The sequence below is a fragment of the Solea senegalensis genome, linkage group LG8, assembly GCF_019176455.1.
Source record: "Solea senegalensis isolate Sse05_10M linkage group LG8, IFAPA_SoseM_1, whole genome shotgun sequence".
Taxonomy (NCBI): domain Eukaryota; kingdom Metazoa; phylum Chordata; class Actinopteri; order Pleuronectiformes; family Soleidae; genus Solea; species Solea senegalensis.
In genome coordinates, this window is record NC_058028.1 from 22,674,891 (window position 1) to 22,686,991 (window position 12,101).

The 12,101-nt window shown below is 41.3% G+C and overlaps 1 protein-coding gene across 1 annotated transcript; it reads left to right on the forward strand.

The window, feature by feature from the left end:
- Window positions 1-677: 677 nt before the first annotated feature.
- Window positions 678-10,158, forward strand: lhx1a (LIM homeobox 1a). The gene is made up of 5 exons (XM_044033039.1): window positions 678-1,103; window positions 3,173-3,396; window positions 4,096-4,379; window positions 7,047-7,212; window positions 8,135-10,158. The coding sequence occupies exons 1-5, from the start codon at window positions 934-936 to the stop codon at window positions 8,512-8,514; spliced, it is 1,224 nt and encodes a 407-aa protein (XP_043888974.1). The 5' UTR covers window positions 678-933; the 3' UTR covers window positions 8,515-10,158.
- The last annotated feature ends 1,943 nt before the right edge of the window (window positions 10,159-12,101 follow it).

Here is a 12,101-nt window from a genome sequence, read left to right on the forward strand (position 1 = left end):
GGTCGCTGGCATGGCGCATCGCTGATTGGTCAAAACGCGACCTGACGTCAGGAGGCTGGGAATAAGGTTGGGCTGGAGCTTTAGGAGCAAGACAGTGTAACTGGAGAGCCAGCGCATCCCAGCATATGCACCGTACTGGAGACTGAGGGGCATCCCAGCATCTATACCGGCTACTATACCGGAGCATCCCAGGATCATCCTGCACACCGCTGTGGAGAAGAAAAGACACTCCTGTGTTGTTTCAGTCTTTTGGTTTGTGCTTGGGATATTTTTTCTTCTTCTTCTCCTCGCTGGGTTGCGAAGAGTGGATACGCTGCCATGTCAAAGTGCACTGAATTATTTATAGGCGCGCGTGTCTTGTTGTGTGACAGCTCTGCCCTAGAAGAATTTTATTAGACGCCTCTTCCAGCAGTGACTGGCACACGACGCTCTTCTCCTTTTGGCCGATGCATCACTTCGAAGAGCTGCCGGGACACGAACACATTACTGGCTCCGCTCTTCTCCTCTGAGCCGAGAGTCTGTGGCTTCCTCTGCTGAAATCTACATTCGGACATTTTTGGTTGAATTGTACGTTTGTGTGTTTTGTTTTTTATTTCTTGGATGCAAGGAAGGACTGATTTATTTATTGATCATATTTAGCTTTTGAGAGAGAGAGGGAGAGGAGGAGAGGACTTGTTTGTTTTTTTTCCTTTCCTTTTTCCCTCTTCTTTTGGACGCTCGAGCCTTTTTTTACGCATGCAGGGAGAAATCTGTGGTGACACCTGATCGACTGGCTTCTACCGCGCACATTGACCCGGGAGCTCCAGGCAAATCAGGGAGGGAGGAAGCACATACTCGGTCAATGCTCGGTCTGTGCTGTTGATTTTGTTTGTGCGTGTGTGCGTGAGAGTGTGAGCGCGCTTCATCTGCCGGGGTTGTAGCCCAGCCAAAGCCATGGTCCACTGCGCCGGCTGCGAGAGGCCTATCCTGGACCGCTTTCTGCTCAACGTGCTGGACAGAGCCTGGCACGTCAAGTGCGTGCAATGCTGCGAGTGCAAGTGCAATTTGACTGAGAAATGCTTCTCACGGGAAGGAAGACTGTACTGCAAGAACGATTTCTTTAGGTAAGGATCAGAGGGAGAGTTGACAGAGAAACTCACCGGCCAGCGTTTGTTTGTGTCCATGTGTTGGTTTAAAACAGGAGGTGAAAAACATCAGGTAAACACATTCGCAAATTTAGGAAACGATGTATGTAATAATCAAATTCAAAGATACAATAGGAATAAAGATGCGAATGCACATCATGGAAATAGGTGGGAAAAAAAAACTGTAAACACGATTTTAAAATTAAAAACGATTGCAGCTTTTAAACTGCTTGTATTTTCTACAAATCACAATTAAAAAAAAAGTATAAATAAATAGCAGAATAAAGTAGCCGCAAATATACAAAGGAGCATTATGAAAATAGGTGGAAAAACTAAAAACATGACATTTCTTTTTAAAACAAATAATGTTTACAGATTTTAAATGAATTGCAAACTCTTACACCAATACATTTAAAAAATATATAGATATACATATTATAGATAATCACAGTTATCTGGCTAATAGTTTAAAAACGAGCTGCCCTGTGTTTACAGTGAACTTGCAGCCTTTATTTTAATTCCGTTTACTTTTGCTGTGAAATAAATGAACAGTGCGACCGATGCGCGCCTGTAGGCGTGAACGAAACGTGCAGGCGATAAGCCTTGATTAAGAGCGAGTAATTAAAAGCTTGTTAATTTGGATTCTTATGCAAAACAACAACAAAGAGAGAAACAGAAAACAGACAGAGAGAGGCAGCAACATTAAACGTGTGTGCACTCGCTCACAGCAGGGACAAGGAGAAGGAGGGGGGTGTTAGGAAATCGAGGAAATCACAGTTTAGGGTGTGTGTGTGTTTTTTCTTCTTCTTTTTAAACAGCACGTAGGTAACCACAGTGTTGGTGTGGTGATTAGTGTGTATGTGTGTGTGTGTGTGTGTGTGTGTGTGGAGGGGGAAGCGCACAGGATCAAACCCGCGGCCGGAGGAGCCGCTGCCCGGTGTGTTTGCACAGTCCGGCTGAGGAGGACGTGATAAGTGGATTTGAATAGTAAACTAGTTGAAAAGATCAAGTCCGCAGACAGTGAAGTCAACAAGCGCTGTGTGTGTGTGTGTGTATGTCTATATGTATGTGTGTGTGTGTGTGTGTGTGTGCCACTCAATACACATTGTTTAACGGTGAAGTCGATGTGTGTGTGTGTGTATATGTGTGTGTGTGTGTGTCCATGACTGTACTTGATTATTCCGAAGCCAAAACCTACTGAATTATAGCCCACGTCAAGTCATGGCAGGAAAAAAAAAGGCTGCAAATGAAGACAGCGAAGTTTAACAGGACAGGGACAGTCACCTCAGCGGGTCTTGTACATATATGTACGTAAGCCTCTGGAAAAAAATAAATATGAATTATAATTTTATAAATAGTTTTCTCAAAAAATATAGAGCTTGTACGCAAAATTACATTTCATTTTGTAAGTAAAAATAAAATAACAAAAAAGACGAAATAATGTGTCGAAAATCATATATCATTATTATTATTTGTATTATTATTATTATTAATTTCATCATCATAATATAATATGTATATAATATATACACAATATAATATAGTTATTATTGTTATTAATCATATTAATTTGTGAAAGAACAAAACGCTCCTTAAATTCCTTTCCTTTTACATTTGATGTTTTCTTTTCTTTCTATTATTTATATAGATGAGTTGCTCTGTAGATATTTCATTTCATTATTAAACTATAATTATAATACATTCTAAAAGCTGTATATTGAAATATCAGTATGTATTAAATTATATAACGTAAAAGTAAATGATTCAACGTTTTAATGCAAATACCAACGTCTTAAGAAGTCTACAACTCATTTCATAAATAGTCCATACACTGTTTTGTCACTGTGACGTCATGCTGCATTTAGTCAAATTAACGTTTTATTACAAAAAAGGGGGATGATTCCATCCCCACGTTTTATGCCCAAATTCCACACCTATCTTAATGTGAATCCATCTTTATGATAAATTTTTTTAAAAATTAAGAAAAGGTCTCAGTGAATATAATAATTGCATCAACACTGACTCCAGTGCCTTTGTCTCTCCTGCAGGCGGTTTGGTACGAAGTGTGGCGGTTGTTCGCAGGGAATCTCTCCGAGCGACTTGGTGCGAAGAGCCCGCAGCAAAGTGTTCCACCTCAACTGCTTCACCTGCATGATGTGCAATAGACAACTGTCCACCGGCGAGGAGCTCTACATCATAGACGAGAACAAATTTGTCTGCAAAGACGATTATATCAACAACACCAGTGTAAAGGACACCAACCTCCTCTCAGGTATGAAGACTGGAGAAGTGTGTGTGTGTGTGTGTGTGTGGTTGCGCGCGCGCGTATCAGCACAAAGCGGAATAAATTGTGATGGATGTGATGTGTTCAGCCCCGCAGTGGCTTCATCATTTCCATGACCAGGACTTACTCAGAGAGCACAAAAAAAAACGAATGTAAAACAAACAAACAAACAAACATTATGCTCCATTGTGATTCACATTTTTTTTCATTGGAATATTATAAGTGTGTGTTTTGTGTGTTGTATCTGTGTGTGTGTGTGAGTGTGTGTGAAGTTCTCTATAAGGTGTTGGTTTTAAATACATTCATGTTATTCTCAACTACAATATAAACATGGAAAGAGCTGGCGCCCCTTCTAAATGAATCCAGATATTATTACACACGGTGCACATCATTTACATTATGTAAAACAACAACACTATAATAAAACACATTAGTTTGTGGCTAAAAATTGGACAGTCGAGTGTGTAATGTTGTGAAATCACTTCAGTAATGCAACTTCTATTTCATCTTCGACCATGTAAGGTTCTTGCATTTTTTTGTATCAGTCGGACAAAAAGCGCATAAACGTGTCCAAATTAGTGCTCCAGTTTAAATAAACAGATAAACAGATAACAACATTCCGCTGTTTGTTTGTTTTTTTTTTTTTTGTCATTTCCTCCTCCTAATTCATTTCTCTTATTTGTGCAGTAACGGCGTGCAGCGACCCGAGCTTATCACCGGACTCTCAGGACCAGCTCCAGGACGATGTGGTCCTGAAGGAGACGGAGATCGCCGCGCTGTCCGACAAAGAGACGGTGAACAACGAGAACGACGACCAGAACCTCGGCGGGAAGAGACGCGGCCCGCGCACCACCATCAAGGCCAAGCAGCTGGAGACGCTGAAGGCGGCGTTCGCGGCCACGCCGAAACCCACCAGGCACATCAGGGAGCAGCTGGCGCAGGAGACCGGCCTCAACATGAGGGTCATCCAGGTAAAGACGGAACACAAGCTTTTGGCAGAGTGTTGGGGGTCTACATGGTTCCACTGGATTATTATTTAAATCGCCACAACAATTAATTTGCCAACAAGGCAGGGGCGCTGCTAGACATTTGTTGGGCCCATGGAAAACATGAGAACACTGCGCCCAACCCCCCACCACACACACTAAAACCTACACACTTCCATTTCAAAATGATACAACTCAAAGTGTGCTTATTCTTAGACTGTAGTCTCGCTCTCAGTAAGGCACAAGTGAAGGTTTAAAAAAACAAACAATCTAAAAACGGGGGACCAACTTTTGGCCCGTTTTCCTCCCCCTTCCACAGAGTTTCTTTGATTTTATTTTTGATGCCCTGGTTTCTTTGTGGAATACATCATTCACATTATTTGTCCAGCATTTACATAACATCATTTTAATATTTAATAATAATTTCGCTTAGTCAAATCGTACCAAGACTAAGCCATTGAATGAAAACAGAGGGGTGTAAAGGTTACACTTTGTTTCTGAAAACATTGAAAAAACAACTACAAATAGAGATATATATAAGAATGATTGAATAGTAATAACACTAATAATAATAATAATAATAATGATAATAATAATAATGAAAATAATCCAAGTGTAGCCCCTTATATTGCTAAGCCCTTAGACATTTTAACACCTCCCTCCTATTTTCTGCGCCCCTGCAAACAAACACAAATTTACATAATATCTCACATTTATTGGCAAATGAGGGCGTTTATCAGACTGCTGCCAGTCAGCGTTTGGTAGTAAATCTTAAGTGTTATAGAAATAAATAAATAAAGGACACCCACAGGTTAAGGAAGGTGATCTTGCGCCTCTTTATTTATTTATTAATTTTTTTGTATCAGGTGTCCCCGATCCATTAAAAGGTGTGATGTTACAGTTTATATTTTCTGGAGAGAGAGTAATGTCCCTGACAACTTGTGCCAAGATGCCAGACTGCCATGACCGCGCAGGCCTCATCATCCCATCCGACCCCGAGAGGCTCCACCTCCCCCACGCTCACCTCCTCCTCCCCTTCTCACCACATCTCTCACCCCCTCTTTAAAGGAGACCTCCTCCTTCTCCTCCAAACGGTGCCGTCACATTGAATTCATTACAACCAAAGCGATTGGCCTGAGCGATGAGGTTGATTTGGAGACTCGTAATTTATGTGTCTTTTTTCTTTCTTTCTCTCTTTTTCTAAAAAAAAAAAATAAAAAAATCTTGGCGCGCGTGCAAAACGAGGCAAAGTCGCCAACTGCCGACCGGGCTGCTGGGGAGCGCCGGGTAGTCCTGGCACAGTCCTGGCGCTGCTGCCATCACGTTTTGCGCGCACATTTAGGGCCACGCTGTGAGCAGCGCCGCGGCCAAGTGGAACCGCGCAAATCTGTTCCAAGGGTCCTCAGATTATAGTTTCCTCACACACACCGCTGATTTACAGCAGGGCCGCGGTCAGGTTAACCAAGGGGCAACACAGACAGACACAGCTGACACCAACATCAGCATCATCACCACCCGTGTTATCATCATCATCATCATCATTATTATTATTTTTATTATTAGCGTTATAATATATTACGATTGTTATCATAGTATCATTGTTATCATCATCATCATCTTGGAAATAGCACAATGTGCAAACAATGCGTTTTTAAAGTTATTTTAAAAAAATGTCTTCATGTATGTTGATAATTTGTACGTATGCGTGAATATGCACATACAAATAATATTATGCACGTGGCGCTGTTAAATGTCATTTAAATCCATTCATCATTTTATAGGTTAAACTATCAACAAACAAACATATAACAATACATACCATCATAACAGACTCGCTCTAAAAAAAAGTAGATTTTTCTTTTTATTTTCTTTCATATTAATATTTATTAATTTGTCGTGAATTTGAAGAGAGACTACTGGAGCGTGATAATGTGGATAAGACTGCAGGGCAGACTAAGAGTAAAAAAGGTTTATCTTAACAGATTAATAGCGATAAAGTGACAGCACAGGTAGGCTATCTAATATGTATGAGCACGAGGAAGAGAGAGAAGGGCCTAATTAATGGAATCCGGCCTATAGATTAGGAAATGATAACCTCCAAGAGCCTGCTAATATATTGGTAACAACCCTCCTATTAAGTATTAATTGGAGATTTGAAACCCCCGCTGCTGCAGCCTCCAGTCAGAGTAAATGGAGGGTTAAAAGACCATTAGGGAGGTTAGATGTGACTCGGGCTCCTGTAAAGATAATTGGGCGCGATCGTCTCTCCACCATCCACCATCACTGCAGAGCTTTGCGGGTTAAAAGCTCCGGCTCATCACGCACAAGGGCGCGCTGGTTGTTTGCTCCAGCATGGAGCCAGGCGCCAAAAAATAAATATGACAGGCAATTACATTTTTCCTTGGAATGGGGTGGAATTTACACAGCGAGGATTATTTGCATGGGATATTTTAAATGTATTGTGTGTGTGTTTTTTTTTATTTTTTTATTTTATCCATGTACTGTTTTCCCTCTGCCTCCTCTTCATCACCTCCCTCTCCTCACTTCACCCTCCCTGTACAAAAATGCTATTGACGTGCAATCAAAATGGCGCCAGCAGCCTACATGTTTGCTTGGTGACACGAGGTGACCCATATACGTGTGTGTGTCCAGGTTTGGTTCCAGAATCGACGTTCCAAAGAGAGACGCATGAAGCAGCTGAGCGCACTGGGCGCCAGGAGGCACGCGTTTTTCCGCAGCCCGAGGCGGATGAGGACGCTGGTGGACCGACTGGAGCCCGGGGAGCTCATTCCTAACGGGCCCTTCTCCTACTATGGAGGTATGGTTACAGTTTAGTGACAGTTTTTATTTTTTTTTTTACCCATTGATTTAAAAAAAAAAAAAAATGTATAAAATACATTCAGGAAAAACCTTAGGAACAAAAAAATATTTAACCAATTGTTCATTCTTATTTCGCAACTTAACTTATTTATTTTATAGCTGGTCATGGCTTGTACACTGTTTCCTTTATTGCCCTGTTAAAATTAATCAATACTCCTTCATCTAACCTTTTTATACCATCAACCACATAATCCAATGTGTTAAATAAGAATACGGTTTCATCTGGCCATCTTTAGCATGTGTTAATTTATTGCCCAAAATGACATAAAATCCTTAAAACAAAAACAAATATAAAGCTCATGGTGACTTTGGCAGCACTGGGAATTCAGCCAAAAGGCTCTTATTAAAATTAGTCAGAAGTGATACATTATTCTGTTTGGGTCACCTCATCCACTGGCTGAGTGAAGTTTAAATGAAATGACTTCACATGTGAGTGACTTGATACCACACTCATTCCTTCAAGTGCTTTTGGAATCTGTGATAATTTTCAGAGAATTTCATTTGTGTTCAGGCCTTTGTCTTTTTCTGCTGAAGCAAAACGTCTAATAATAATAATAATATTCTGCTGAACTTAAAAAAAAGAGTGGGTCTCAGTAGGTAGAATTGCTGATGAAATGGCCCCCACTTTAATTAATTTTGTGGCCACATTGTTCTCCCCACCCAATTGCAGTTTTGATTTAAGTGTAACGTGCTCTGTGACTAATGTCGCACGGCGAGGGTCTTTCTCCCTCACTAATACAAATCAAGCTATGTATATTAAATGAATTCCTCAACTTCTCTGGAATGATTCCTGCACAGCCTGTGTTCGCTGAACTAATGTTGATTTTTTTTCTCTCTCTCTTTTTCTTTTGGATCTACAGATTATCAAAGTGAGTACTACGGCCCAGGAGGGAATTATGACTTCTTTCCTCAGGGGCCTCCATCGTCGCAGGCCCAGACCCCAGTCGACCTACCCTTCGTGCCCTCCTCAGGCCCCACAGGCACCCCCCTCGGCGGTATGGACCACCCCCTGCCGGGCCACCACCCCTCCAGTGAGGTGCAGCGCTTCTCTGATATCATGTCCCACCACCCAGGAGACTCTCCCAGCCCGGAGCCTGGAATCCCAGGGCCCCTGCACAGCATCTCCTCTGAGGTGTTTGGCCCAAATCCACCCTTTACCTCACTGTCACTGAATGGCAGCGGATACAACAACCACCTGTCCCACCCGCCCTCAGAAATGAACGAGGGCACCGTGTGGTAGCTTTTTCCTAGAGAACAGACTTTTACTGGCGAGATTCCGTTTGAGGTTTGGTGGTGATGAGGGGGCTGGAATCAAGAACAGGGACATGGATTTCAACAGGGTTAGGGCAATACCATTGAACATATATTTTTTTCTATATTTTTTTTTTTTTCTCGGTGTTGTCATATTTATTTATTTATTTTCTCCACGTTATTTGTTGATCTTCTTAGTGGGGGAAGCGTATCTGGCATAAAAATGATGCTTAAAAGCAGTGTCTTCAGTATTGTGTTTGGGTGTTTCAGTTGCTTCTTTTGTCCACCCCCGACATCCAAAACAGGAATTATAAAAACAATTAAAAAACTAACAAAAAGCAAACAAAAAAAGGACAAACAAACAGCAAGACTGTTGAACTTCCTTGGGCAGGTGGGGCACCCGATCACTATCCCTCCTGATGCCGTCATTGGCCCAGCATAACAACCAAACCCCCAAACTCTTGACGGTGGGGTAGAAAACGACCCTTGCAAATCTCTTACGGTATGTTCTGAACACAAACACCATCACTAGCTACTGTCAAAGACTTCAATAGCTTTATAGAGCAAGAAGAAAGGGGCTGAGGATTGGTTGTGTGCTGACCTGGCACTGTAAGATGGCTGCACCGCATTCAGACTATGTTTGAGGCACCAGAAATGTCCCTTGTATTTATTCAGACGCTCCTCAGACCTTCTCGCCTCTCAAGGCTCTGCCATATTGACCCTCAACCTTTTTGAAAGTATGTTTCTGAAGGCCGGAGGAAATGACTTTTTCTCGCGTGTGGACTATTTCTTTCCTTCTTTTTTTTCGCTTTTCTCGATTTCATAATTTCCACCAAATCTGAAGAAGGCCGCCTTCAAAAGGCAAACAGTAAAACCCTCTATGGATTGCAAACCCTTTATTTAAAATGGAAGTGAACTTGAAATGTTGAAATGAAGTCTACCTTCTAAAAATTCTGATTCTAAAATATGGGACTTACAACAGTCAACTGTTTACGTAAACCTATTTAATTCAGGAGTCCAGACGTCTCGAAAAACCATGTTTTAGAACCTCTTGATCCACATAAAAATGTTCCAAGCAACCAACCAAACTTTTGTATTGATTTCATTTATATTGTATGGAGATAAAAACACATTTGCTGGGGTTGTGGTTCACTGTGCTAGTTTGTACAAGATGTTGTTTACAAAAAAGGTTCAAAAAAAGAATAAAAAACATAAGTAAAGTAGACATTTGCCAAATAAAAAAAAAAAAATATAGCACAAACTGTTAACGTGCTTTGCACCATTATCTGCAGAATGTGTTGAGACGAAATGTAAGTGTTAAAAGGAGTAATTGACTTCTTAATTTTTTAGTCTGCTGATGATACGTTCATAAAATTGTTAATATAACATACTTAGACAGGTTTTATTTTTGTGTCTTCAAAGGAGAAAAATCCAAACTATTAAGAATTGATGGTCAAATATGCAGCTAAGAAGCTGCTACATCACTTTGAATATCAAGCCCTCACGATATGTCTTTTAATGTTCCAATAAACCGAAGCTTATGTGACCTCCAGTGCATAATAGACCATTCACTGTATAAATACAACATGTTGACAAAATGTGTTTCTAATAAAACTAGAAAATATGCTTATGATTTTTTTAGCACATTTTCTTTTACAGTGTATTATCACGTTATGGGTGTGTCATGCATCACAGGCCCCTCTGTGAGAAACTTATCAGGCCTCGTGTCACTCCTGTCAGAATGGTGACTTTTTGTCTACACATCTAATTTCCCTCTCACTTGGAGTGTGAAATAATTGGGCCGCTGCAGACGTGGTGACAGGTAAACATTTGTTAATTCAGATTAATGGCGGTGGAGAGGTTTGAGTGAAAACTGGAACAGCATGTTGGTGGAAAGTGATGAACAAGACACTGTACGGGGAAAAAAAGGGTTTTGAGATGTCAGTCTTCAACTGCCAACCCAATAGTAATTTCTTGGATCATATGTCCTACAGAACAGAAACGTCTACACTGGTGCATTTCAACGTGAACATGTTTCAACTGCTTGTGGTCCTTTCAGCGTAGATGAGGCCGACAATAACACATTCTTGGTCATGAATGTAGTTAAGTTTGGGCCCAAAAAGCACCTGGTTACAGTGATGAAAAGATATTTATTTAACATACACAAAGAGGAGATATAGAGCAACAAATTGGATTAAAACACATCAAGGTTTAGTGTCGAACTGTGGTCTGCGGCTTGGTCCTCCTGTGTGAGAACTTTGCCTCAAATGACCAAACCATGACATCAAACTTTTTTTCTTTCTCTACTGAACGCAACATTTCCCATGGTTTGCAGAAAAGAACAATGCTTCTCTAGAGTACCAGGGATTCTTGTATTTCTGCTAGAGTATTGCACAAAATACACAATGCATAGACAAATAGAAAAGAAATTATGTTGATTTAACTTTTCTTCCAGCTATGGTGAAAGCATTTAATACACAACTTGCTGTGACTGACACAAGGGGGAGTGAATTCACAACTTATACAGACGGCACTACTCGCCTCAGCCTCTCAGATTCTTCCAATCACTTACCCTGAGCTCGTCAACTAATCATAAGCAGTTAGCTGTGCAACTGTGAAGGACAATGGTGAAATTGCCGTGACCATGGCTATGCTGCTTGTTATGCTTTTATTAGCCCTCTCCTACATTATTATCATTCCTCGCAGCTTACTGTTCCTGCAGTGCAGCCTGACGGCTATGAGGGACTCCTCCTGACTTGTTTCGATGAACATAGGCGTAATAGTAATCAAGAAGGCCAAACGCCGTGGCGTGATCTTTCGCAGGAAGCGAGAAAAATTATTCATACTAGGGAAAATGAGTCAGGCAGTGGGATTGTGGCATGAATCTGAAGGAAGCTTTATCTTCCTAACCCTTTGCGTGCAGTTAGGACTGTATGGCATGCCAGTTTTCTCTCCTTGCCTTCAGACTTTAATCCACCATGAATTAATCATGGTCTTGAGTGTTAACCAAGCTTGGGGAGGAGGGGGTGGAGGGTCTGTACAAGGATATAGGTCTCTGTTGAGCCCTTGGGCTTATTCGGCCCCCCCACCCCCCTGTGGTAACACCATGCTGCAGTGGCTGACCGCCCTGGGGGCCACAGCTCTTTAAATTCAAATCTCCTATTGATCGCTCATCAGCTGTTGGTGCAAACTGACCTTGTAGTCTAACACTGGCAAAATAAAACAAGCTTTAACAGCATTCAATGGGTTTTAAATGACATTTTAAATCTCTGAGTCAGGATGTTTGAATAGTCCACATACCCACTGGGACCCAAAATGTAAAAGTGTACAGTATGTGTATGTGTTTGTGATGAGAGGAGGTGATGGGGGGGGATAAATGCTCAGAGGAAGGAGTGGAGGGAGTACAAAATGGTTTACTTTAGGGTACAACAGGGGCCAGAACATTGAGCCAATAGGAAGATCAGGCCCAGCAGGCGAACACAGAGATACTTGCATTCAAACTGAGAAGGGATTTTTTTAGAGCCCCTCTCCATATGAGAAGCATTTGGCTGCAAGCTTTAAATGCAGAGAGGCTCA